This window comes from Anopheles marshallii, chromosome 2, assembly GCF_943734725.1.
Source record: "Anopheles marshallii chromosome 2, idAnoMarsDA_429_01, whole genome shotgun sequence".
Taxonomy (NCBI): domain Eukaryota; kingdom Metazoa; phylum Arthropoda; class Insecta; order Diptera; family Culicidae; genus Anopheles; species Anopheles marshallii.
The window spans coordinates 68,193,603-68,220,196 of record NC_071326.1 but is presented as its reverse complement, the minus strand read 5'-3'; the positions used below and the strand labels follow the sequence as shown (position 1 = coordinate 68,220,196).

At 43.1% G+C, this 26,594-nt stretch overlaps 9 protein-coding genes across 10 annotated transcripts in view; 4 read left to right on the top strand and 5 right to left on the bottom strand.

The window, feature by feature from the left end:
• The first annotated feature begins 664 nt into the window (after positions 1-664).
• Positions 665-4,215, top strand: LOC128719833 (ras-related protein Ral-a). Of its 2 annotated transcripts, none has more exons than XM_053813470.1 (4): positions 665-817; positions 986-1,146; positions 1,321-1,495; positions 4,111-4,215. In XM_053813470.1, exons 1-4 carry the CDS (start codon positions 665-667, stop codon positions 4,213-4,215), a joined length of 594 nt encoding a protein of 197 aa, XP_053669445.1. The 2 variants fall into 2 exon arrangements, with proteins under 2 accessions (XP_053669445.1, XP_053669446.1); XM_053813471.1 differs by lacking the exon at positions 4,111-4,215 and adding an exon at positions 2,233-2,349.
• Positions 4,216-5,294: 1,079 nt separating this feature from the next.
• On the bottom strand, positions 5,295-7,124 carry LOC128707846 (negative elongation factor B). The gene is made up of 2 exons (XM_053802805.1): positions 7,048-7,124; positions 5,295-6,984 (listed from the first exon to the last, which is right to left on the bottom strand). Exons 1-2 carry the CDS (start codon positions 7,122-7,124, stop codon positions 5,295-5,297), a joined length of 1,767 nt encoding a protein of 588 aa, XP_053658780.1.
• A 455-nt stretch (positions 7,125-7,579) lies between these two features.
• On the top strand, positions 7,580-8,913 carry LOC128718456 (zinc finger protein 184-like). Its single transcript, XM_053812079.1, has 3 exons — positions 7,580-7,717; positions 7,782-8,638; positions 8,706-8,913. The coding sequence occupies exons 1-3, from the start codon at positions 7,580-7,582 to the stop codon at positions 8,911-8,913; spliced, it is 1,203 nt and encodes a 400-aa protein (XP_053668054.1).
• Positions 8,914-9,482: 569 nt separating this feature from the next.
• On the top strand, positions 9,483-10,334 carry LOC128708864 (zinc finger protein 480-like). The gene is made up of 2 exons (XM_053803843.1): positions 9,483-10,114; positions 10,193-10,334. Exons 1-2 carry the CDS (start codon positions 9,483-9,485, stop codon positions 10,332-10,334), a joined length of 774 nt encoding a protein of 257 aa, XP_053659818.1.
• Positions 10,335-12,752: 2,418 nt separating this feature from the next.
• LOC128710399 (sphingolipid delta(4)-desaturase DES1) lies at positions 12,753-13,718 on the bottom strand. The gene has a single exon (XM_053805453.1). The coding sequence runs from the start codon at positions 13,716-13,718 to the stop codon at positions 12,753-12,755; it is 966 nt and encodes a 321-aa protein (XP_053661428.1).
• A 521-nt stretch (positions 13,719-14,239) lies between these two features.
• Positions 14,240-16,025, top strand: LOC128718454 (glucose dehydrogenase [FAD, quinone]-like). The gene is made up of 2 exons (XM_053812078.1): positions 14,240-14,606; positions 14,668-16,025. The coding sequence occupies exons 1-2, from the start codon at positions 14,240-14,242 to the stop codon at positions 16,023-16,025; spliced, it is 1,725 nt and encodes a 574-aa protein (XP_053668053.1).
• A 400-nt stretch (positions 16,026-16,425) lies between these two features.
• Positions 16,426-17,247, bottom strand: LOC128708989 (ubiquitin carboxyl-terminal hydrolase-like). The gene is made up of 3 exons (XM_053803971.1): positions 17,212-17,247; positions 17,006-17,146; positions 16,426-16,935 (listed from the first exon to the last, which is right to left on the bottom strand). Exons 1-3 carry the CDS (start codon positions 17,245-17,247, stop codon positions 16,426-16,428), a joined length of 687 nt encoding a protein of 228 aa, XP_053659946.1.
• A 512-nt stretch (positions 17,248-17,759) lies between these two features.
• LOC128707136 (ubiquitin carboxyl-terminal hydrolase-like) lies at positions 17,760-18,582 on the bottom strand. The gene is made up of 3 exons (XM_053802083.1): positions 18,547-18,582; positions 18,339-18,479; positions 17,760-18,269 (listed from the first exon to the last, which is right to left on the bottom strand). The coding sequence occupies exons 1-3, from the start codon at positions 18,580-18,582 to the stop codon at positions 17,760-17,762; spliced, it is 687 nt and encodes a 228-aa protein (XP_053658058.1).
• A 7,714-nt stretch (positions 18,583-26,296) lies between these two features.
• The window catches only part of LOC128709411 (calcium-transporting ATPase type 2C member 1), a 52,678-nt gene continuing 52,380 nt past the window's right edge, over positions 26,297-26,594 (bottom strand). Inside the window, exon 9 of the mRNA XM_053804406.1 lies at positions 26,297-26,542. Within this exon, the coding sequence (XP_053660381.1) occupies positions 26,297-26,542 (246 nt within the window). The remainder of the gene's footprint in view (positions 26,543-26,594) is intronic.

The following is a 26,594-nucleotide window of genomic DNA, read 5'->3' as shown; positions in this document are numbered from 1 at the left end:
GCTTTGCCTGTTCGTACTCCTTCAAATCGCTCAGCTTCAAAGTAAAGGCAGGAATTTCTCGTCGTCGCATGATGGATTCTTATCTCGGCACTAAACAGATTGATCATTGTTACACACTATCCAAAGAAACAATGTTGGTTTCAAGCGTTAATTCTATACGTACTTAAGCTCACAAAACCTGCCCCGTTTTCAGCGTTCTCCGATTTGTGGAATTTGCTACTGAGTATAAACAAACCATTGATACACACACACAGCTACAGACTAACGAAATCAAGGTTGTTAGTGCAAAGCTACGAACAACGCAATGAATCGATGTTTTGCTTTTTGGTGGATAATAAATGAAAACATCGTGAAATTTCCCACATTCTAGATGCGGTTGATTTTTAAAGCTCTCAAATGAAGGGTCCTATTGACGATTGTAAAGAAAGACAATTTCGCCCCATTTTTTGTGCTCGGTACTGTCTAAACCTGGGCCCATCTTGGCAGCATTTTGACAATAAGGCGTGACAACAGTTCGCGTTCCCCTTCCCTTTTCCGCGTTGCTCTTTCGCTTCGTCATAACGTCAAACGAGCGTTTGTCAAAAAGCTTCTAAATTGTTTTGGAAACTTTCCAAACTTTCCTACCGAAAGCAGTCGATTTAGTGGTGTTATTTGTGCGTGCAAGATGTCGAAAAAACCGACGACGGGCCCGGCCCTGCATAAGGTCATCATGGTGGGCAGCGGCGGTGTGGGCAAATCCGCCCTAACGCTACAGTTCATGTACGACGAGTTCGTGGAGGACTACGAGCCAACGAAAGCGGACAGCTACCGCAAAAAGGTATGCACCAGGAAGGGCGCGACCAAAGAAGGGTGGCTATGGTGGCCACAGCCCATTGTGATGTTAATTCGCATGGTGGGAAAGTGGATGATTTCTCCGTTATTTAGCCCGCGTCTCTTTCTCTTGGTTTGTTGTGGGGTGGGGTGGGTGGGTTATTATTTTTTGTAGGTGGTACTGGATGGTGAGGAGGTCCAAATCGATATCCTCGATACGGCGGGCCAGGAAGACTATGCCGCAATCCGGGACAATTATTTCCGCAGTGGAGAAGGCTTCCTGTGTGTGTTTTCCATCACGGAAGACGACAGTTTTCAGGCGACTCAGGAATTCCGGTAAGTGCACGTTTCCGGGCGCTGTATCATCATGTGATGATGACTAATACGGTGCCTCTCCCAACTGCGCTAATTGATGGATGTACTTCTTTTGACTCCCCCTGTCACCCCCACCCGAACAATTCCCAACCCTCCAATTGTGATCTCACTCCCCCGACGACTACAATTCTACAGGGAACAAATATTACGTGTGAAGAACGATGAAAATATTCCATTTCTGCTGGTGGGCAATAAATGCGATTTGAATGACAAACGGAAGGTACCGTTATCGGAGTGTCAATCCCGTGCCCAACAGTGGGGTGTGCCATACGTTGAAACATCGGCTAAAACACGCGAAAATGTGGACAAGGTATGTGTGGTGAACCCTTACCCTCCTATAGCTTCGTTTCCTCCCCCCGACACACTTTCCAAATTTGTTTGTGTACGTGACGCTTACTGTTGTGCCCTTATCATTTGCCCTTTTGCGCTCACCGGAAAACAAAAACTATCAACTGCATTTAGTCATCTGTTGAGTCACATTTGTATGCTTTTTTGTTTGCTTCCTTCAGTTGTTGTTACTACAATACTGTCCAATTGTTGATTCTTTTGTGTTGTGCTTTTGATGTCGCTTAACCAGGGTCATGCTGTAGTTGTTCCAATTTTGGAGCGTAATTCAATTATGTTTTGCACGTGTAATATACGCACAAATCCTCTAGTAGTGTAATGCCTTCGTCAAAAGGAATGCGACTGAAAAAAGCGGTATTATTTGCTGTATCATAAAAACAGTATCGTCTATATAGTTCTATCATAAGAAGGGCCTGATTGCACAACTATACCCCTACCATACGGCATGAAATGCAAATAGGAAGTACTTTCGTTGCAGTTTTCGTTGAGGATTTCATTATTATAACTTAATGCTCAGTTTCCCGATCGTATTACCCAACAGATTGTGTTATTACTCGCTAATCCTTGGTTGGCCTAGCCTTTTCCTATCCAACGTTTTCGTTAGCACACCTCGTGTCTAGTCATACAAACACACACACGTCGTTAAGAAACAAAGCACCAATTCGCATCCGTGCTGTGAATACGCTCACTTCTTTCCCGCAGGTATTCTACGATCTGATGCGTCAGATACGGTCGCGCAAGACGGAAGATTCCAAGACAACAAACGGTCGCGTTAAAGACAAATCCAAGCGGCGAAAAATCAAATGCATGCCATTATAGAGCCGAAACGTCGGTCTCCTCATCATCCCGCACGGTGGAAGCATTACGAAGCGCGTACCCGCCACAAACAGGGCATACGGCCGTGCTTGCAAGTGGGCAAATACTCACCCATCATACATCAGGAATCACATACAAACTCACGTACGAAACTAAACCGGACGGCCGAACGGTTTCGCGTACGAGAGCGGGCGCTTTATACGGTGATTGAGTTACGGAATGCGTATTGGTTTCGGTTTTCGTTTTTTTTTATTGTAGCAATTATGCTCTCGCGTCCGCATCAACACACAACATGGCACCACACAAAGCAAACAACACACACACACACATAGAGGCATCGCTATTTAGTTACATTAGGGATATGTTCCATTCCCTCGCGAAGCATAGGAATTGCAGGTATAGATGGCACTAGCAGAAATACCTGCACTGTTATCAGGACATAGCGATCGAACAGGGGGGGAAGCTTACGCTCGCAGGCCTGGATGGTGGATATGTGACAAAGAAGTTGGTCCTATTAATCCGGACGATTATTGTAAGCTTAGTTATTGAATGTAATTTCTCCTCGTACATTATACGTTATATAGGACCGTACATAGCACGTACATTATAGGAGGTATTGTTTGTTTGTTTATTTTTTTAAACACCACGCTGATGCATCAGTGTGTGTCCTGTTAGGGTAAGATCTGGGGACTGTTTATCCAGGAGCCACAAAACAAATAGATAACAACAGATGAAAGAATGGATGGAGAGAATGTTTTGCTGATTCTGCTCATTGTCCATTTCCAATTTGAAACATGCAAATGTGTTGAGCTGTGAATATACTCGATCGCTCTCTTTCGCTCGCTCTGTGACGCTTTCCCTCATATGCACGTGTGCTTCTTCGGCAAATTCCAATTTCGGTGGCATTGCATTGTGCAAAACCGTTTCGCATCGCTAGACTGTCCCAGGTGCTGCACAGTAACACGAAGACTCGAAACCAGTGTGCCGTGAATCTGAAACAGATGGTTGATCATTGAGTTGCTGTAATGAATCTGAATCTCTTTTTTTGAGGACTAATGGATAGGAGTGGACTTATGGATTCATGAATCTATGATGAATCTTTGATCGTTGAGAATTCATGAATCTTATAAGAGACGACTCCTTTCTGAAGATTCAGATGAGTGACTCATCTCAAAAGATTCACTAAGCGCAACACTGCTCGAAACGCATTAACTGCTGGTGGTACCATCAGGTCGCGCTCCACACATTCAAACGCTGCTTTGCGATGTTTGGGGCCCAATAGGGTTGGGAACGCAACATTAAACCACAGCTTAGTTAAGTTGTACGCAATTAAATTCACACGGCTGCATATGTGTCATGTTTGCTGTTCGTTAACAAACTACTAATAAAACAAAACAAAAATCACATTCACGCAAATATCAGGGACGGATCTACTCCTAACAAATATGGCAATAGCTTATGTGGTTCTATTATGTATGCAAAAACACAAAAAAGGCCAGCAAAAACAATGCTTTAGTAATTTTAGATAATTTAAATGTTTATTGCAAAACGTGCGTGTGCGTGTGTTTGTATATTTGTTTGTGTTTGTTTTTGTGAGCATAATTTTTAAATCGGTTCGGTTTTCTTGCCTTTTCCATTCTTTTGTAACAAAAAAAAAACCCACATCTCTCCCTTACATTACCATGCGGATTTGCGCGCGACTCCACGATCTCTCCGGGTGTGCACGTTCGGTGGGGAAAACGCCGCCCTTGTTTGTTGTTGCAGATCTTTTACGATCTGATACGGGACATCTCGAACAGAAAGAAACAAAGCCAAAGCACGGTCCCGCAGCCGAACCGGGACAAGAAGGGCTGCTGCCGGATCCTTTGAGCGGAAGCAGTGAAAGGACATCCTTCCTCAAGCGCGCCCTCGTCCCCAAAAAACAAACCGGCCCTCTCCTTCTATTTACCGTATATTCCTCGCCGAGACTTCTCTCCCCCAAGCCGAGCCCGAGCTGCCACTCATCGTTTTAAAGCGGTTAGAAAAGATATTATAAGTTAGGGAAAACGGAATGTCCAAGCAAAGGGAAAGCGTTAGTCGGAACTGTCCATACCTAAATGCGCGCTCTAAAGGGGCGGGCGTTGGCATCACAGTGGGAACATCGTTCTCCACACACACACGACGGGCACCAAATTAATGTAAGAACGCATGCAAAGCTTTTCCTTTTTACTACATTAAGGTATTCGGTTTTAAATTTCCCTATTTTTCTTTCCTCCGTTCGTTACCGAGCGATTTACATTCACGCCGCGACCATGAAAGGGAGAGGTAACAGCACCAAGTCCAAGTCCTACGTCGTGTTTCGTCAGACGAAACCGATGCGAGGAAGGCTATTCCATTTCGGAATGTATTAGATCGGTCAGAGCGGAACTTTATGTATTAGATATTATGGTGCAAAACGTATAATAGAGTAGATTCGGTTTCCCCTATATTAGTACTACTATCGTTTGCAGGGCGACAGTATAAGCTATACATTACGTTTTATCGTTCCTTCCCACTACGCATATGGCCTCAAAGATAGCGAATCATAGTTTAACTTTTATCTGCAGCTTACTATTTATTAGACAATACACAATACTACGGTGTACGTGTCGGAATCGGACCGAGGAGAGCATAAGTGTTTGTTGTTTCTTTGTGTAAGGATCGCAGAAAACACGGAATTTCGCGTTACTAGCCGCGAGTAATGTATGTGTGTGTGTGTGTTTAATGGGGAATATATATATTTTTTTACCGGCAATCGTTTATATGTTGCTCTGAAGGAAACGTAATATCAAGGCAAATGGATGAATAAAAATGTCTCTTGAATGGATAATGCATACGCGCATACGGTCTTACGTTTATTACTGTTCTCTTCGTACATACCCTTACCATACTAACATGTGCATGTAAATGCAATCGTGTGCTTCGAGCGCCTAACTCACATAATGAGGTCCGGGAGTGGGGACATTTTTGAGCGGCGAATCAAAATCCGTTTCCATCGGTTCGGGTTGCGGTTCCTGCGTGAGCGCACCGACCCGCTTCTGGAGATTTTCGTACAGCTTGTGTACGCTCTCGTGATGCTGTGCTGTCGGTTGCAGCGCCTTCATCAGCGTCATCAGCCGTGCCTGCGGTAGCTTCTGGTGGATGTACCAGAGCAGCTTCAGCATGTGTCGCGTAACGTTATCGCGCGTTAACCCAGCGAACAGGAATTCATCGAACAGTCCGGTGCAGAAGTCTTCGTTGGCGAACTCCTCCGACATCGGTATGATGAGCGCGATCAGCGAATGTAGGAACGGATCCTCGTACGCACGATCGTCCTTGCAGGAGGCAAGTATGGCCATGACGCGCAGGATACCGACACGGTCCTTCTGGCGTGCGGTGTGTAGCGTGTAGTACATCGCGAGGATCGATGCGACTGCATTTTCCTGAATGTAAGCCTCTACCGCATCCGGTGCCGGTCCAGAGTGTTCAATCGTCGTGATCGCACTTTCGCGTTCATCCGGTGGCAACTTCGAGTGCAGATGGCGCACTTGATCGTCCACCATTAGCGACATTAGTGCGGGCAGAAACTTCGTCACCACCTGGCTATCCAGTTTCGGTTCCTTGAAATCTTGCGAATCAATCATGACCCAGGCGGACAGTCCGAGGGCAAGCATGCGGAGCAACAGTACCAGTATCTGGTTTTCTCTCGGCAGTCCCTCGTTGTTGATGAGATGCTGCAAAATCTTTATCGCGGACGTGGCCAGAAAGTTGATCGCGTACGGATCACACAGTGTCATGGACAGATCGCCCAGCACCTGTTCCTGACCGCGCTTGATGTTATCGAGGAAACCCTGCAACTCGCGCGAACGCTTCATGTCGACGTTCTTTTCGCGGATGCACGCATCCAAACACCAGGTGAACTTGTGGCACGGATCCACCGATATGATGTCCTGTACCTCGAGATCGTGCAGCGCCATTAACAGTTCCGCCCGGAGCGTACAATAGTGCACGTTGCGCGTACGTAAAAACAGTGTCCGAAGGAACTGTAGTACCATATCGTACAGCTTGACACTGTTGCCAATCATGTGGGCCAGCTTTTGTACCACCTCGCCCTGCCGACGTACTTTCGGTGTCGGTGTAAAGAACAGATTGTTCAAATTCAGGTGATCGAACAGGATGTGTTCCTTTTCGCGAATATACTGCGACAGTAAAGGCGAAACTTCATCACCAAACAGTGACTGGTTGTCACGCCAGATCTGGCGCTTCACTTCGGTGTCCGTGTCCTGGTATAGTTCTCGATCGCGCACCAAGATCCGCAGATACTTGTCTTCAATGTGCGGCGTATTGCGCAGGATGCACATAACAACCGGCCGCAGGGCTTTAACGCGAACGACCGGGAAACTTTTCACCAGCAGCTCCTTCAACTTCAAGTCCCGCTGGCGGCCCTCTTTGGCGCCCAGCTCGTTGATGTGTGCGATCAGCTTATCTCGCAGCTCCTCCAGTACGGATGTATGGAAATCCAGCCGGCGTACACCGTGCAAATCGAGCAATGGGAGCATAGGCCGTAACGATGGTAGCAAGATGCCATTTTCCACTTGAAATGACTCGATAGCCTTCAGTGGATCATCACACTCGGAAAGGCTGTAATTTGAAGTGAATCAAAGTCGTACAGAAAGCCTATCGCAAACTTACTCATACACTTACGCAGCCTTCAGGAACACCGGACCCGGAACGTTAACCTCTTCCAGGCCAGAATGAGCAATTTTTTGTGCAGGATTCATTGTTACAATCAATCTTTTCCGCCCAATTGTATGCCCAATTGGTTTTGATTGTTTTGATGCCGTGTTGTCAGTGGTGCCAAGATTTGATCGCTTGGTGTCCATACGTTTATATATCATAGTTACCGAATCGTAATGCGATCGAATGCGTTGTTATGAATTGATTAGTTTCTATAAAGCATTGAATTAGTATCACGTAGATTTCCCAAACAAAGATTGATTAGGAAACACATTCATGGTTTGCATTAAAAGAGAGATTAAAAAAAGCATTTTTTACAAATTTAAATTTTTGTGTATGTATACACCTTGAAAAACTGACAGCGGGCAGTGTTGTAAAAAAATAATTCGCTTGTAAACAAACAAGTGCAGCTTCACAAAAGTGGTGCAAATTTAGAGCAATTCAACTATAGTAAAATATGTGAGCCGTTTATTATTTTAACGATACATACTCTCTCCAGATGGAGCCATCTTGCAGATTATGTACGAATACTGATCAAACACTCACAAGTATAGCGGATTATCGCATTCCTGCTGTAGAACGACAAGCAGCTGCAGTCACACTGGATCATCTCATTGAACAGTATTTAGCGATTAGCGTAAGCTCGAACGAAAGTTTCTTTATTTACACAATATTTAAACCCTTTCACATCCTATTTTCAGGTTAATCCATCCACGTATGATCCCTTGATTTGTGCCAATTGTTTGCAGCGGATAGAAGAATGGCATGCATTTCGCGAAAGTTGTCAACAACACGATCGTTTGTTCCAGGAGAAGAAAATCTCGTTGGACCAGGTGGTCAAAACCGAACCTCCATGCGAATTATATATTACCGGCTATGGAACGAAATCAGACAAGAGATCAAACGATACGGAAGCGACACAGCTAGAGGAAGATTTCGACGAGGACGTGATACAGTTGCCATCGGAAACGGAAAGCTCAAACCATGTGTCGAATGCGTCACCCTCTCCGGTAATGCAATCTGAGCAGAACGATCCTTCGAGTAGAGTAAGTCGACGAACGCGACAGGAAGGTCGCAGACTGCAAGTAACTAAGAGGAAACGAGGACGACCAAAAAAGTTAAAAGAAAATTCCGAGCGGTTGACGCCTATAAAATTTGCTGACCAGCCTGTAAGAAAACAGCGACCTATACCAAAAATTTGCTCAATCTGTGGCGTTGCTCGAACCGATATGGCAGCCCACATGCGCTGGCACAACAATGAGCGCCCGTACCAGTGTCCGCACTGTCCAAAGATATTCCTAAACAGTTCGAATTTGAAGAACCACATCAATCTGCACACGCGTGAGAAAATGTACAAATGCGATCTCTGCGATAAGGAGTTTCCCAGCAGCACCGGGCGCAGCAAACATCGGGAAACGCACACTACAGAACGATCCCATTTGTGTAACGTTTGTGACAAATCGTTCAAATACCGTGCATCGCTGGCACGGCACAAGCTGATCCATTTCGAAGAACCGAAGGAAAAATGTTCAGTGTGCGATATGCTGTTCCTGACAAAGTGAGTATTGCCGTTCGCAAGACTGCTTTGAAACCAATTGGTGCTAACTTTTAACTCCACTCTACAGAACTAGACTAACGAAACACTTTTTGGTGCACATGAACGTAAAACCGTTCAGTTGTGAAGTTTGCGGAAAAGCGTTCAACCGGAAGGACAATCTTAAAACCCACAAGAAGACGCATATAACGGGAAGGAGAAGCGAGAAAAAGCGAGAAATGGAAGAGGGTTTGGAGAAAATTGATCTAATTTCCAAAAGGGATCGCATGAAAGACTAGTTTCTTTTTTTCCCCTGTTAACTGTAAACGGTCTGGATCATTATACCAACTGAACGGTTGAAACGTAATTAACAAAAGTCAAATCGGACAAATATTGTGAGTCGTAAAACAAGTGTGACGAAAAGAAACAGTACGAAGAGGGAATTCTCAACATATGCATCAGAAAATAGCAACGGTTTCGGTGAAGAGCCGGTGTCTGGTAGTTGTCTAGAGACAGATGTGTACAAAAGCAGATAATTGATGGGAATGTGTGACCGGGGCTATAAACTGTTGCATCAAAAGCATTACTGCTCTCTTGATGCTTTAAATAAATTATTTTATAATATTTACCAAAAACAGTGTTGGGAACAATTGGCAAATTCTAAATTGAATCCGATGAAATCTAACCACCTTCGTTTAAATCCATAGCACAAGGTTCATAGATATTGTTCGGAAATTTGTCATTTCACCATCAGTCTGGTTTGTTTACAAACACACAAATCGCACAGGGAAAAAGTTCAGCACACGCAGTTCGGGGTTTTAAGGGGTTTTCTCCCTTTTCGTGTACGTTGAGGAACAGAGGAAACTTGATGGAGTATTCCGGTGCACGATTGATCAGTATCAAAATAGAACCGATCAATAGAGAGGAATACGACTTAAGGTATAATGCGAACAGTATTGATCTACCGGGGGATGATATCTGTTATCAAGAAACAATTTTGGATGAAGAAATTAATCAAGAGGATGTACAATCGGATGCATCCGCAAACCACACCGACAACGACCTCGAAAACGTTCCCGATTGTGAATCAAATGGTGCTGCAGAGCGTACGATAACGAAGCGAAAAAAGAAGCTCTCGTTTTGTGCGATATGTGGAAAGTATTTGCACAACATTGCCGAGCACCGTCGGATGCATCTAAATATCCGCACCCAGCAGTGCCCATACTGTGACAAGTCATTTGTACATCGGTCGAATCTGTACGCTCATCTTAATATTCACACGCAGGAGAGGATCTACAAGTGTGAATATTGTGACAGCGAGTTTACGTGCATACGGGGATTGAAACAGCATCGTACGATACACTTTGAGGGTCAGTACGAGTGCACCATATGCAACAGGAAGTACAACCGAAAGTATTACCTGCGCATCCACGTACAGCGAGTGCACATGCCGAAGGAGAAGCACAAGTGTCTGCATTGCGATAGAGAATTCGTCAATCCGTAAGAAACCAGAGGACCAAAACTAGTAAGCTTTGGGGAAAATGGTTTTAATCGATTTCTTTATGTTCCCCTTCACAGAAAACTGAAGGAAGAGCACATGCAGATTCACGAAGATGGTACAGTCCACGAATGCGTCGTGTGTCATCGAGTTTACAATGCGAGAAAAAATCTATTTCGCCACGTACGAGCTGCCCATCCGGCACAGTTGACCGAAGGATGATATGCGCTGGAACCAACTGTTGTAAATAAATATTTCTTATAAAAAACTAACCGAACAAAGTTCATGTTAATTAATTCTAATTCTTTCCCAAAAAATTCTTAATGCTGAGTTTGATTTTTTACCATTGTTTTATTGACACAATACAGCACAATCATTTTAACCGCCCTGTGCTATTTAAGCAACATCATACAGCTTAGTACACATGTATTAAAAATTCATCAAACTCTAAGTAATGCGTGCTCCAACGGAGGGGATGATTTAAGCGTTTTCACGCACAAAAACTCTCTCACACACACTGAGGCGAAGCACAATTTATAAAAAAACGAAGGCATTGGAAAACTCAATCTTCCGTTAACATTCTTTTCCCTGTACTCAATCATTATGTCACTGGTTTGCGGCAAACGTGGTTAGGATCGAATTTATCCTACTATGCACTTAAATGCCAGCAAATGCCAGTGTGTTTATTTGGTTAACTATTCGTTTGAGGGTAAGCCGTTCAATAGGAAGTGCACAATTCACAAAACAATTACAACATATTCGGGCAGGAACTACCTCCGGGCAATGTGCCTTTCATTACACGTGAGCTTTCTCTACGTGAATATGCTAGAGGATAAATGAAGGATGCTAACATATAGGATCAATGCGGGTCGTAATTATAAACCAAGCAATATAATAAGGCTAACGAAACTATCGTTAGTAGAATAGTTTACAATAGGGATGCGCCTAATACTTCTCTTACAGTTTGCCGCTATTTTACACCTCACGAAACGTGCAATTTACATTTGATTTCTACTATTTTTCTTAGCAATCCGTGCGTGCAAGATTGCGCGGGGGAGTGCATCAAATACATACAATCCGCAGTATATACTCGTTATCATAATCAACATTGTATCAATGCTTATAAGCAAAAAGTCCATTCGTTTTAGGCTACTGGTTGTTATTTTGTCCTTGCGTTCTTGTCCGCCCATGGCAGAAGGTAGATCTTTGTAGAGAATTAATTTTCTATATCGTCACACGTTCTCAACGAAAAGATGTATAAACTCGCCTAGACCTGAAAATGGAACAAAAGGGGGGAAAAGTTTTAGAATATAAGTGTGTGGAAATGAAAACTCAATGCTTTTTTTCGTAATGTTTGGTGCTAGGGGAATCATTTTGAAATGCAGTCAATGCGTAGCGTTCCCCGTAACCACTACACCACCACTCGCATGTATTCTACCGGCAAACAAAGCTATCTCTGGAGTACAAGCCACGTGAAGTTTCATAAAAACGCGATTTTGTGTATTTTTTTATCATTAACATGACGCATACGCCCCGCATACGATAACTCAGTTGCATGTTTACTTTACCGATAGTAGCGAACCTTCTCGTTGGATAAATAATTAGCCCCTTATGGGAAGGTTCGCGTTTGAAGCGTACTCGTGCACACTTTTGTCAAACGAATTACTACTACCATAGCGTATCAGACGAGTCACGTAGTGGTCACGAGTACGCAAATGACTCATCGTTGATAGACATGTGAAAGCGAACATCTTTGGGAATCGGAATCAAAAATCAATATGTACATGTATGAAATGTATATGACTTCACCTCGGCGTCAGCTCATACAAACATTTTTACACTCTAACTTTCTTCAAGGTTCTACCGACCTTACTTCTCTTCTGGTCGTTGGTAATCTTGGTGTTCAGGGTCTCCGCAGTAGCTTTGTTCGCTTTGAGGTAGATCTGTCCTATGTCCTCATAATGCTAAACAATACAATTTTCGAATCGAAATGTGTACAAAGAATAGCTGCCAACACAATGCCCTATCTTTGCCGACCCCTGGTGTCTAGACGATCGATGCTTTTCATAAGCCGAAAGTTGGCTTGATGACATAAATCGTCATGCCTTCCGAAACACAGTTATGCCGAGGAAACAAAAGCAGGCCCAATAAAATCAATTAGTATGCGTCAAACGTAAAACGTATGCGGGAACCAAATGCTGCACCGATTGTTCATCGAATGGCATCATAAATTAAGAGCCACGAGCGACCATATTTACACAAGACATATCACACCCTCTCGCTTATCAGTTCGGTTCATTGATATTCATATTTTTCCCATGGATTCGGTGGTGATAATGCTGGTAGGTCTTAGCATTATCTTGCCTCTTTTTTCGGTCTAGGTGTAGGTTGCTATCGCGTGACAGACGTTGTCATGAACAAGCTAATCGCAATGCCATCGGTAAATCTACAGCCACTCGATACATTACAAGCGGCAACCGGTTGTGTGGCATGTCGATAACGACAGATAATGTGGTGCCAGTCACTGATTGACCAATCAATCACTGCCTGCACAGGTGGCAAATTGGAGCAACGGCTATGAATGGTACACATATATCTTGGCTAGAGATGCTTACCTGGAAATTCTGGGTAATATCTGGTTTACGATTCCAGACCGCGGGCTTTACGCTTGATACGAGCGTACGGTCCGACGGCCGGATCGGTGATGAAATCGAACAGCACCCGCGTCCAGGACGTGTGTTGCGGGATGGTTTCGTAGAACTCGGGCGCAATTCGCTTCACCTCCGGCAGTAACCGTCCGGGCACGGCAGGGAAATCGTGATGTTCGTTGTGGTACCCCACATTAAAGGTGATCCAATTTAGCGGCCCATAGTACGAGTACGTTTCGAAGCCTTTCGCGAACATGTAGTGTTCGGAGATGAAGTGGCCCGCCACGGGATGCAGGCCCATCGCGAGCAGCGATCCGACAATGAGATAAATCATCACCTTCCAGCCGAAATACTGCACAATAATCGTGTTGAAAGCGAGCTGTATGACCCCGTTGACCAGCTCAAGCTTTTGCGGTGGTTTCGGATTCACGATCAGTGGCCGGAAGATGTAGAACAGGGGCTGCAGACAAACCCAGAAAAATTTGCCCACCGTCGTGCAGAACAGCTTCGCCTCTAGGTATGTGGGCAGATCCGTGTCGATCACCTCGTCACCCTGATAGCGGTGGTGCTCTAGATGGTACTTTTTGAATGACACCGACATCGGCAAACCGATCGGAAGGTTGCAAAAGAAGCCAAACAACCGATTCGCCATCGGTCGCGCGTGCCCAAACGCTAGATTGTGAGCTATTTCATGGCATGCCAGCATCAGCGAATGGTTGATCACGCCACCGAAACAGTACGCCAGCAGGAACACCATCTTCCACGATTGATCCTTTACGACGAACAGCATCGCCAGCTGGGTGAGGACCATTGCACTGGCGACCCATTTGAATTGTGGATCGTACCCGAAAAGCTTCTTGATCTGGGGGTACTTTTCCAGGATCATTTTCCGCCGGCTTGCGTGCGGTTCCTCGGTGTACGTCCATTCGAAGTCCGTGCGGGATACGTGCTGTCCCATGGTGCACCAGGTAGAATTTGTTTTAAAAAATAACAGAACACTATCTACTCTAGCTACACTATTTCACAATGATTGAATGCAACACAAAACGATGACGGTACGGCACCGCCGGCTTCAAGGTGTGTTCACGGATTGCCTCTTCTGTCCAAGGTGTACAGATACACAAAACCCTATGGTATGCGGTGGGTTGTCAAACTTGGGCAAACAAACACCAAAAAACACCGAATTTCGTTGAAATTCTCAACGGTTGATGCGATTCTTTAGAACCCTCATACACATGTATACTTTAAACAAATTTCACACGCCGCATTGCATTCTAATTAATAAAAAATTTGCTGCTAATTGGAAGTAAAAAGTGTTTCCATAGGTATATCACCAAATCATCTGGATGGGAAATTCGAATAAAAAACATCGCAATACGAACCGTTGATGAAACGTCAGACTTTGTTGACATTTTTTTAACTATACAACAGGTTGTTTTTCTTGCCGGTTCCGCAGTGTTTGGGAGTTTGTTGAAGAAAATGCTGTTCACTTTGTTCAATCATTACTGTATCGTTGGCTTTTATGCGATAGGAGTTTTGATTGCCACATGTGCCTTTGAATTGTTTTTCTACGCAGCATACTTGAATGATCTGCGGACGACACCGACAAACGGCGAGTATGATTATATCATCGTTGGAAGTGGAACGGCTGGTTCTTGGATTGCGGCTCGTATACCCTCGGACAATGTGCTCATGCTAGAAGCAGGTCCCAGGTGGAATGGTTTGATGGACATTCCGCTCTTTTTACCACTCCTGCAAGGTACACAGTATGATTGGCAATACCTTACAGAAACACAAACACAATCATGCTGGGCTATGAATGAAAATCGCAGCCGTTGGCCAATGGGTAAGAGCTGCGAGTAGTGCTGGAGAAAAGTTGTTCAATGTTGATATTGTACAATTTTCAGGCAAAGTAGTCGGTGGCACGCATATGTTCAACAACATGATTCACTTTAAGCCGGACCGCAAGGATTTCTCCAGTTGGTTTGAAAAGACTCAAGATTTGGATCGCTTCCTAGAGTTTTTCGAGCACAACCTATGGTCAAATGTGGAGCGTGGGTTTACCACTGAGCTGGGACGAGTTTTCATCGATGCCGCGAAAAACCTCGGGTTCAGAGATGACGAATTTTTCCAACCATGGCTTACGACACGGCACGGAAGAAGATGGACGACGGCCCACGAGTATGAAATGGTTCAGCGAACCGGGCACGAAAGATTGACAAACAGTGTTGTAGAAAAAGTAATCGTTGATGTGGAAGGATTCGCTAAAAGCGTGCTGGTTTCCCGAGCGGGACAGCAGTTTCGGGTAAGCGCTAGGAAAGGAATTATATTAACCGCAGGAACGATCGGCTCAGCTAAAATATTGCTTCACAGCGGCATTGGTCCACGGTCGGAACTGGAACAGCTGGGAATGGAAGCAGTTATCAATCTTCCACAGGTTGGAAAAAATCTGCAAGATCATATAGGTACCGGATCGGAACTTCTTTTAATGGAGAATTCCTTGCACCTACATCCACTTGACCTCGTTCATCCTAAAAATCTTCTAAATTACTTCACGAGCAATCATCGCCAATCGTCTCTTACGTTCGGCGGATGTGAAGCAGTCGGTTTCGTGTCGCTCGGTAGTAATTACACGAGTGATCTTCAGTTCATGGTACTTCCAGCCGGTCTTACTTCCGACGGTGGTGTACACTTGCGGAAGATAGTTAACATAAAAGATTCTGTTTGGCAGGATTACTATGAACCACTTTTGAGTATGGGACAGTCTGTCGTCACGGTTTTACCAATTCTCTTGCATCCAAAAAGCAAGGGACATATATTTCTCAGAAGTGCGAATGTACGGGACAATCCAGTTATCAATCCCAAATATTTAACTTCGAAAGACGATGTGAACGCACTCATCAAAGGAATTCGCCTGCTGCAAAAGATCACTCAACAGCCGTCTGCGAGAAAAATGGGGTTAGAATTTAACCCGAAACAGTTCCCTGGCTGCACGATGCAACCGTTCGATAGTGATGCGTACTGGGAATGTTATGTTCGTTCCGTTACACATACTATTTATCATCCGGTGGGTACATGCCGGATGGGAAATGCAAGCGACGATTCAGTCGTGTCATTCCGTGATCTTCGCGTCCATGGCGTTCATAATTTGTACGTGGCGGATGCTTCCGTTATGCCGAGCCTACCAAGTGGGAATCCCAACTCGGTTGCAATGGCCATCGGCGAGTACTTTGTACGATCGAATTTTCCACCTTCGGCAAAGTAAAGCCCACCGGTGGAACAATAAAAAAAACACTGCATTCCGTTTACGATGATGTACGTTCTTTTCACTTCTTTGACTCCGCGGATGACATAGACATCATACACCCAACTAAAATACGGGACCTGCAAGGGTTGAATTTAAGATTAATGCTACGAAGACGAGGTAAATGCATGCCAATGACTCTGCCCGCCTGGAGAGCAGAGTTTCAGTTGACGGGGATGATCTCCAGGTGGAGCTAAATCTTTCGGAGATTCGCAGCCCTGGTCTAAAATCCCTGGGAACGAACCTATAAGAAGGAGATTTCCAAAGTAACGCTCTGTTTGCAAAAATCTGCTTGAACTCTTCATTATATCGTTTATGTGTTCAGTGTTAGAAGCGAAATTTTGTTTCAGTTACAAGTTTCTTACTGCGTTGGTACGAGTCCTAGCAGCGTGAAGCGCACCTCGGACGGATTCAGTTCGATGAACTTTTTGCAAACTTCCACCGAATCTTTCAGTAATGTTTCCGGCGTTGTTTTACCGTGAGCGACTGGAAAATGCCTACTGCCGTCCAGCTCGTAAAGGATACCGTCGACATGCACAAACGCGATAAAATGATGGAACACCTCGTCATTTATGTTGGGAGTGGCGGTTTGGCCCTGCTGCGCATTCTCCTCGTGTATTGCCTTCAACTCCACATTCTTGTGCAGTAGATCTCCGCGTTCTTCAGGCGAAAGATCTTTGGCACTGTCGAAATACTTCTGCAAAACACTGTCCTGCTCAATCTCAATATCCGAATTGTTGAGAATGGCGTGAATCACAGCAATTGTGCCGCACGCATTACGAACAAATTGTCGGGTGTAAAACAAGCTTTTGGGATGTTCGACACCTTTGTTATGCAGTTCTTCACTTTCCTTGGCACGGAATTCCTCATGCTGCATGGAAGAGAACAATAGCGCAATTAGACAAATCGTGGAATACAAGAGTTTTAACTAGGGTTGTTACCGCTTTGGAGCAGGGAAATAGAAAGATCAACGATTTGACCGGCTTCGGAACCATGTCCAAAATTTCGTCGTCTATTCCATAGATGTCAACGACACTCCAGAGGGGCGATACGCCCAACTTCACCATATAGTTGGATAGTAACTAAAAAAGCACCGAATCAGAAGTGAAGAAACACAGCCTTTGAATAACACCCAGCCTCGACTTACTTCGGGGTTAGATTCCAATGGCAGCCAAACGTGCATTTTGTTCCTTGGCTCGGTCTCACCAATAATATTAATCAGAAACACTGCCACAAATGCAATTAAATGCTGTTACTTTCCTTTCTTCAATCTTTCGCGCTGGCGTCTACCGCGAATTGCAAACAGCTGTAGCGGTTTTGACATAGGATGTTTGGGTTTATAATTTTACGGTAAACACTTCGAATTTTGTGAAGATGTCTATAATACAACAATAATTGTATGTTCTATTCGTTCCAATACTACCGCATTGTTGATTTTATTCCAGAGGAATAATCAGAGGAAAGTAGCGGGTGTTGACCACATGTTCCGCAACACCTAGAAAATAAAACAAGAAATAGAACGAGTATGTTGCGTAGACAATGACGTACATAAAAGCGCACGATGAGATTTTATTGCTAATATTTCCAAAGGAACGCACTGCTTGACGGTGTGATTTAAAAGCCTTTTGTTTTCTCCATTAGTTTAGTTCTGCTTAAAGCATTAGAAGCGAAGTTTTCTGTTCCATTACCAGTCCCTTACTGAGTCGGTACGAGTCCTAGCAGCGTGAAGCGCACCTCGTTCGGGTCCAACTCGATGAACTTTTTGCAAACCTTTACAGAATCTTTCAACAACGTTTCCGGCGTTGTTTTACCGTGAGCGACTGGGAAATTCTTTCTCCCGTCCAGCTCGTAAAGGATACCGTCGACATGTACAAACGCGATAAAATGATGATAAACCGCGTCATTTATGTTGGGAGTGGCGGTTTGGCCCTGCTGCGCATTCTCTTCGTGTGTTGCCTTCAACTCCACGTTTTTGTTCAACAGCTCACCGCGTTCATCAGGCGAAAGATCTTTGGCACTGTCGAAATACTTCTGCAAAACACTGCCCTGCTCAATCTCAATATCCGGATTGTTGAGAATGGCGTGAATCACAGCAATCGTACCACAGGCGTTGTGAACAATCTGACGTGTAAAAAACAGGCTTTTGGGATGTTCGACATCTTTGGCCTTCAGTTCCTCGTCCTCCTTGGCACGGAACTCCTCATGCTGCGGGGAAAGAGAACAATGTAATAATGAGAAAAGCTGGGAAATACAAGTTTCAAGTAGATTTGTTACCGCTTTGGAGCATGGAAATAGAAAAATCAACGATTTGACCGGCTTCGGGACCATGTCCAAAATTTCGTCGTCTATTCCATAGACGTCAACGACACTCCAGAGGGGCGATACGCCCAGCTTGACCATATAGTTGGATAGCACCTAGAAAAGAGAAAAGAAAATGTAGTTAAGAAATACCGCTTTTGACTAACGCCCAGCTTCCACTTACTTCAGGGTTAGATTCCAATGGTAGCCAAACGTCCATTTTGCCTACTGCTTCTTGACACGGTTTCACCAAGAATATTTACCAGAAACACTCGCTATGGCACCGCAGTGGTGGAACTAATTCAATTAAACGCTATTACCGTAGTGAAACCTCACAAAATTTTTGCCCTTCTTTGTTTGGTTACAGCAGGCGATGAGTAGTTCTGTATGTTGCAAGAAAATGCTACACAAAAATGCGCATCGACATAAAACATGCAACAGATTTTGCAACTCTCGTCTGAATGCTTTTTCTATCTTTTTCCCGGCTTCTACCGTGAATTGCAAACAGCCGTATCGGGTTTGACATGGGGCGTGTGTGTTTACAACGTTGCGGTGAGTACTCCGGACGTTGTAATTACAGGGTTGGAGGATAGATTTGTTTTCACATATTTTCGACTCGTGATTCGCGGTGATGTTTTCTAGAGAAAACGATCTCGCAAATTGAACGGAAAATAATTTGGTATAATCTTTACTTTGGCCGATAACGTTAGTAACCTGTTCCGTGAAAAAATCTAGAAGATCTCATCGGCAAGATCAGATGGAGTAGATTCGGAGGTCAGTTGGAGCGCTTTTTGTTCATTGTGTTGGTGTGAGCTAAGCATGGTAAAACTGTGTGCGTGTATTTTTAAGCTGCGCGCCGGTTTGTTTTTCTTGTAATTGGCTGAAGAAACGTAAACAAAATATCTCAGCAGCGAATTTAATCATCTTTTCGCCACTGTTTTACAGCTTTTATCTGAAATTTTATTCATATAAAGAGTAAGGTAAATGTATTTGATGGAAAATAGCGTAAATAGCACATGTAAATGTGATATCCATTTTGGTTTTATTTCGTGCAGTCACAACATCTTGTCCACACCGTCGCCAAAATTGATTCCATGGAAACCATTCTACGATATCATCAATATAATAGTAATATGATCAATATGGAAGAATGGGATGGTTCAGAAGCTGAGCTGGATGAAAATGAATACGAAGCCGCAAGCTATGGGCTGTAGTAATGGAAGTTTATCGATAGTGTAGACGCGAAGCATTACCTCTTTATGTTAAATTAGGTATTTCTCACTAAAATCACCGTTTGAAAGGCAGGGTCAATGTTAAAATATTTGAAAGATACAAGCAAGCATGGAAAGAGTATTCAAGACCTGCTCCCGAAACAATTCTATCTCAGGATTCTCATTATTAGTTAGGATTATTCCATATATGCCAGTCACGAGCGACTGTACAAAGCGAAATGGAACCAGAGCTATATGTGAATATTTTCATTCGAACGCATGCTAAACCTAAGTTAAGTATACGTTAGGATTTTGAAGGACAGGTAGAGAAAGATCAACACTTTTCAATATCTATCCTTACGAAATGTATGTTATCATATCATATAGTAAGTAGGTAAGTGGTTATATGAAAAGTAAGCGTAAACCATTAGAAATCTAAAGTTATTTCTCCTAGTTAAGATAAGATCATATCTGATGATGAACAACGATATATCTATTACTGTACATATAAAAGACCAGAATGTCTCAATTTCGGACCAGGAATTGATTTTAGAATACAATCAAGAGTTAGGCTTTCTTAAAACAAGATCGCTTCGGAAGATTTCGAATATTATTATCAGCGTGGCACAAACAACAACACCCATTAATCGGTACGTGCCATTTATTGCATCAAATTTTAGTTTGTTGCGCTTCACTTCATTCCCATTCCATTTTCACATTGTGTGCACGTGGCACGCGTGCGTGTGTGTGAGAGTGCGCCTTTGCCTTCCTCAGTTTACAAATGTGCTTTCCGAATCCTTCTGCTTCTGCGTTGCTTCCCGTTTATACTAACTTTTATGGTAATTTTCTCATTATCTCTAAAGTTTGCCATGAAAGGTTGGGATATTTCTCGATTTGCTTGCAACACTTGCGACATTCAGCGTCTTGCTAATACAATTATTATACGACTTTTTTGCTTTCCTGCATGCCTCAAAAATGTTTTTGTTCAAATGTTTCTCTTCACTCGCTTATCTCACTTGTCTCATTTAAACATTTAAGCGTAACACGAACTAGTTTTATGTTGGATGTGTAGTACCGGGGGCGGTGTTTGTATGTGGTTCTTTGTTTTATTGTAATGCCGGCGATTACACAGCCGATTCTTACAGACAAATATTGTATTATGGTTCAGCAACCACTTCTGACCCTGTCTTTTTGGGTGCTTTTGAACAAACGATTCCTTTTACAAAAATGAGTTATTGTTGCATGTTGGGGCTTTTTCGTTTTAAATAATGTGATTTTTTTTATGTATTACCTTACATTCAATGTTAAGTTGTAGTTGGCCCGATGTCGATCATGAACTGCCGCGCGTGTTTAGCTGCGTATTGTAACATTTTTACCGCTTTGTTGTGGTTAAATGGGGTTCGCTCCTGTCTTTACCAACCCAACAATTAATTATTACAGCACGCAACCAATTTGGGCGCTCATCAATTGAAATCTCCCACTCATAGCTAACCAAAGTGTTGTTCAGTTTCAGTTGTAATTTGTGCTACGTTTTTATAAAACAAGAATGATCAATTTTTTAAGCATAGTATAGTCGACCATCATGAGTGCCTCATGCCACCAAAACAGGCCGAATGAGAGTAAATATGCTGCTCCATCTGCTAAGTTCATGGTTAATAGTTCCCTCCGTCGTGTGTACTGCGTTCGACATTTGGTGTGGGAGCACTGATTCCGTGGCCGATGTTGCGCATCAGCTATCCATAAATAGTGTTACTTACATTCGATAAATATGCATGATTGTTAGTTCATGTTAAATAGTGTACCTTCCGTTCAATGATTGGGGTTTACTCTCTCTCTCTCTCTCTCTCTCTCTCTCTCTCTCTCTCTCTCTCTCTATCTCTCTCTCTCTCTCTCTCGCTGCTTTGGTTATGCGCTTAACGTTCTTATCTTATACGGCAATCGCACGTAAACGTGGCTTTTCAAAACATTTACGTGATGTTTCTGGGTTTTTTTTCGTTATGCATTTTCTTTAAATTAATTACTTGATACCGTTTGTCTAAACGTTTCCAATTGTGTTTACGAAAAGTTTGCTCGCATGCTTTCGCGCTTTACAAATGTAAGTTAAACGAAACTGACTAGCGGGCTCCTGGAATAATCGCGCTATCGTTTAGTTGATGATTTACTGTTTGGATGAGCAATGGATGTCGCTGAATAAACTAAAACTCATCCTGTGAATTACCTTGAAAGCAACGGTAAAGGATGTGTTAATGTGTTGCAGAATGGGTTTTTATGTTAAAAAACTGAAAAAATCCTTTCCGGATATATTGCCGCCATTTTACTGATGTGCTTGCTTAGGTTTTGGCCAGTTGTAGGAGTCCTCTCTAACGCAGTCACGGTCGAGAACCCTCGTCTGCCAATCCAATATCACGGCGTTTCTAGCGGACACTTCTACTGCATTGCTACACCTCAATTTGAGCCTTCTAAATCTCCCTTGTCCATGTGAATAACTCAGAAAGAGATCACGCATGATCCGCCTAGCAGAGTCTGGCAAGCTTAGTTGATCGAGTTGATCGTAAAACTCGTTGAACTCGTCATAGTAGCGACTCCTTCAATGTCCATTCCTTTATAAGTATCCAAAGAAACCCTGAATAATCAAGTGAATAGTGGAACTACCAAAGTTCTTTATAGAGTTCCAACTTTGCTCCTCACGATAGGTGTTCTGGGTACAGAAGATTCCTCAGACCGTAAAAGGACTGGTTGAGTCGGTTGTCATTCGACGCAACATAGGTGACATTTTGGACTTCAACTTCCAGAGTATGCCTAAAAAACCTGAGCTGGGTCGTCCGGTGTCGTTGTAATGACGTGACTAACCCAAACACAACCTTAATATGGCGGCCTACTTGTACACTATCGGAAACAAAAGATCTTCAAAGTATGTTCCCACTGCATCATAGAATGGTTGGAACTTTTGATGTTCCATGTAGTCCTTGTAACTGATCAGTCGGTGATGTTAATTGGATCTCCATAATATCATGATATCGACTAGTCTAGTAGATGATGGTTTACACGTACTTAACTAAAGACAGACAAATCTATTATTGTACGTAGAACACATTATGCATTAAAGTCAATGCCAGCTTTTGTGCAGTTCCGACCAGTGGACCACTTACCACTTTACCACTGCAAACTAATCTAAATGTGAATAAACAGTGCTCGGATGGATCTCAATAGGATGTAAGTTTGTCATGTTTGTGCTAAGTTTTCCCATTTCTTGGTACCGTGTATATGATATGTGAGTTATGAGTACGATCTTTCTTGCTTTTGTTTTTTTTACGTTTTGTTTGTGAATAATGTGTTCATGTTGGTACTGATCGTGTGTGATGTGTATGGAGTTGGTGAGAATTTTCCCGACAAGAGGAAAACAAGCAATCCTTTGTGCCAATATTGTGATTTGATTCCGAAAATTCACAAAAATAAAACACTATCTAAGGCTATTCTCTATGTGGAGCAAATTGTGGTGCGGCCTGGTTCCGACAGTTCCTTGTTTAACCTTTGCCCAAAGCCAAATTGTAATCGATCGTGCCCTTGCGGGTGCGCGTGAATGATAATGGTGTGTGCGCGGGTGTTGATGCTGGTGGTGGTGATGATGACACACATAATGGGTGCATGATGTTGCATGATGGTTGTGATGGTGGTGCATATCTGTTCTCTAGGGTCCGCATTTATGGCTGCTTTCTATTTCTATTGCCCTACAAACACGGGACACTCTACACTAGCGTTCAGCAGCAAGCACAAAATGCACTGGGGATTGAAAGCGGTTGGCGCCAAATGTCGCTTTTATATGCTGGAGGGGAAGTTGATGATTCACCTGCTGCGCGGCCGAGGAACAGGTAGAGGTTGTGCGTGATTTAATGAGTGCGAAACCGCGTTATGCCGCGTTTCGGTTGTGCTGCTGCATTGCTGTTTTGCATATCGTTTGGTTATCATTGCTTGTTAGATCAACGTGTGTGTTTAATGCACGTTTTATTGTGTTATTTGTTCATCGCTTTTTTTTTTAATTCGGTTTTGCTTCGATGTCACCACAGTACTTTGTTTTTACGTTTTTCGTTTCACCTTCCATGCTCCCATTTCATGCTAGAAGAATTTGCACATTCATTTGTTATGCTTCGCAAAAGACTGTTTCACGATTCAACTGTTGTTGTTTGCTGTTGTTATGCGCGATCGAGGTTTGGTTTGGTTGGTCTTTGGTGGCTACACACCTTTATCGTTGCTGTTGTTTTCCGTCACTTTGGAGAGATGTTGTTACATCCCTTCGTTCACTGCTCTTCTATTCTGTCGTTTGTTTTCACTTCAATGTTTCCACATTGCTCTTTTGAGACTCCTTAGAAGACTTCCGATTCCGATCAACTTCAAATGTTTTTCTTGTTCCTTTGTTTCGATTATAAGTGGCCAACTGGTTTTTCTTTAAATTTATCTTTCAGAGTTTTAAAGCATTTGGTTGTTTTAGTCGTTTGCATTAGGATAAGAGGGAACACATGCTAGCACTTTTGCACATCGATTTTAATATATGGGACAAATTTGGGAACAATCAGTGCAGGCAGAAAACGAAAATAAACTGCAGAAAAAAACACACACACTAATAAAAACCCCTCAAACAATAAATATTTCCAGCCAGCTTAATGGCTTTTACAGATTTGCTACCACCATGTCTACCACACCTTTTGGGGTAACACTTTCCCATCAACAGACTGCACGTTATGAAAGCAAAGCTGTCGGTCCGAATGAGAGGAAAGCAACATGTACAATTAGCCGATAGACCCAATTTGGTTCATGGTTTACCCGGATCCGGATCATTTCCCGTTGTGCATTCCTATCCCGTCTGGCGATTGTCACACATAGATTACACAAAGGTTATAAGCGCCTATACATACAGACAGCTAAATGGTATTCGTAAGGGTTTGTTGCTTGCCCTAAAGCACCCGACCTATTCCATGTCCATGTAGTTGAATCGGTAAGACTGTGCAAGACGTTATATCACAAGAGTATTAAAACTATTCCAAACCACCAACGTATGTACAAAAACGAAACGAAAAATCATCACATTACCTAAAAATAATGAAATCGAAAAAGGAAGGAAAAGAAATGATTAAAACTATACTAAATTAAAAATGTTTTCAACTAAGAAAACGAAACACAAATAAAAAACAGGCAATTTTTTACCACTTAAAGGTTGTTTTCATCTTCTCTTTATAGTACCTCTTTTATAGTCACTGAATGCACAGCCTTCAGGCGCGTCGGTCAACGTCCTATCGCTGCATGATGTCTCGCCTTTACTCTACCTATTACTGACTGTATTCAACTGAATCGCTGTTTTTTTTTTTTATTAAATACTTAGCTTCTACGCAGTACCGTACCGTAGGCCTTCTCTTAGTAATACTTAACTGAATAGTCGAATGATGATAAGCCTTGTGTACTTTGTTGTCTTTCTCTTCATGTTTTTTTTTATCTCCCTATTTCCCTAAGAAGCCGTTCTGTTACAGAATAAAACAAAACATTAATCTAAGATGAAGAGAAATCGCAAACTTGCCACCCGAGGACCGGCAAACCTCCCACGGGTTGGTTTGAATGAAAAAGGAACAGGGTACAACGCTTTGAAGTTAAGCTAGTAACAGAAAGGCACAAAACAGTATTATAACATACGGCGAGATTGTGTTTGAGTTTGAGCATAAATATTTGTAGTTTCTTTAGGTTTTTCTTCTCTCTTACTTCGCTCCATAGTACATACAGCTAACTAATTCGCTCAACAATAGATTTACGCGGGATTAAAACATAAAACAAGATAAATCTTCAAAAAAAAAAAACACACAGCAGTGCATGCAATTCGTCCCATTTAAGTGTCTTTAAATTGTTCTTGGTACACAGGAATTGTAGAGGAGAAGCGGAAAGATCCTTTACTGCAGTAATAGCTAATAGTTACACAGAAATCAATGTACTTTCTCGTAGCTTCACTTTCGCGCTGCGTCTAGCTGTCTGTTATTCTCTCTCCGGGTGTCCAAATGCAAGCCATATATGTAATAGTGTACCATGTTCCACTTTGTTCCCGTAGTGATTTATAGTTTTGCTGCATTAGTCGAAATAGTGTCCGAAATAGAGTGGTATTAGAGTACCGTGTTCGATCCCGGTGCTTCAAACGCTTCCGGTTCAACTTTTGTTGAGCACTATTATCAAAAACCCCTTTTCCGCCGTTGATCGTTGAGACTCTTCGCCCTCTCTCTTCAATTTCCTTAGATAAATCTGCTTACAGGTCCAGAATGCTTATCAGTATGGCATATGAGTAGTGGTAAAATGGTTTTTTTTTCTACTGGTTGTTGCTTACAACAGTAGTTTGTTCCGAAAAAAGGATTTTAAATAAAATGTCACAAACACTCCGTGTTGTTCTCTTTGTAGCCTTACGAAATTTGTTGTCGATCGTCGTCATTCGTCGTCGTTCCGTATTTACTGTTGCTGTCGTCGTTTTGGTTACTATCTTCGGTGGTAGATGTTGTTGTTGTTGTTGAAGTTGGTTTGTAGCAGCCGTAATCGCAACCGAAATTTGCCGCCATTTCTTCACTGACGTCCATCGGATGGTACTCCGCTTCCTCTCGCTTTTTTTTTACTCGGTCGGGTTACAGTTTTTACTTTACCGGTTGGTTCTTTCACCGTTTAGTCCTTGTGCAATCTTCCAGCATCTTTGGGAGCCGTTTGTCATACGAAATCGAGCTCGGTTCGCTTGCGGTACATTCGTCGCTCCATGGTGCGTTCGAACCACTTCTTCAGCTCGGACACGATGAACACACTCGAGGTGAGCGACACGAGAAAGAGAAGATCCATCGCCGAGAGGGCTTCCGTTTGGAAGACCATCTGGAGCGGCGGGAAGTAGATGACCAGCAGCTGACCGAGCAGCGAAAACCCGACCGCCAACAAGAACATCCGATTCGTAAAGAGCCCGATCTAAAATCGAAGAGCAGACATATGATTACTCCCTTTTTGATTAATCATCAAT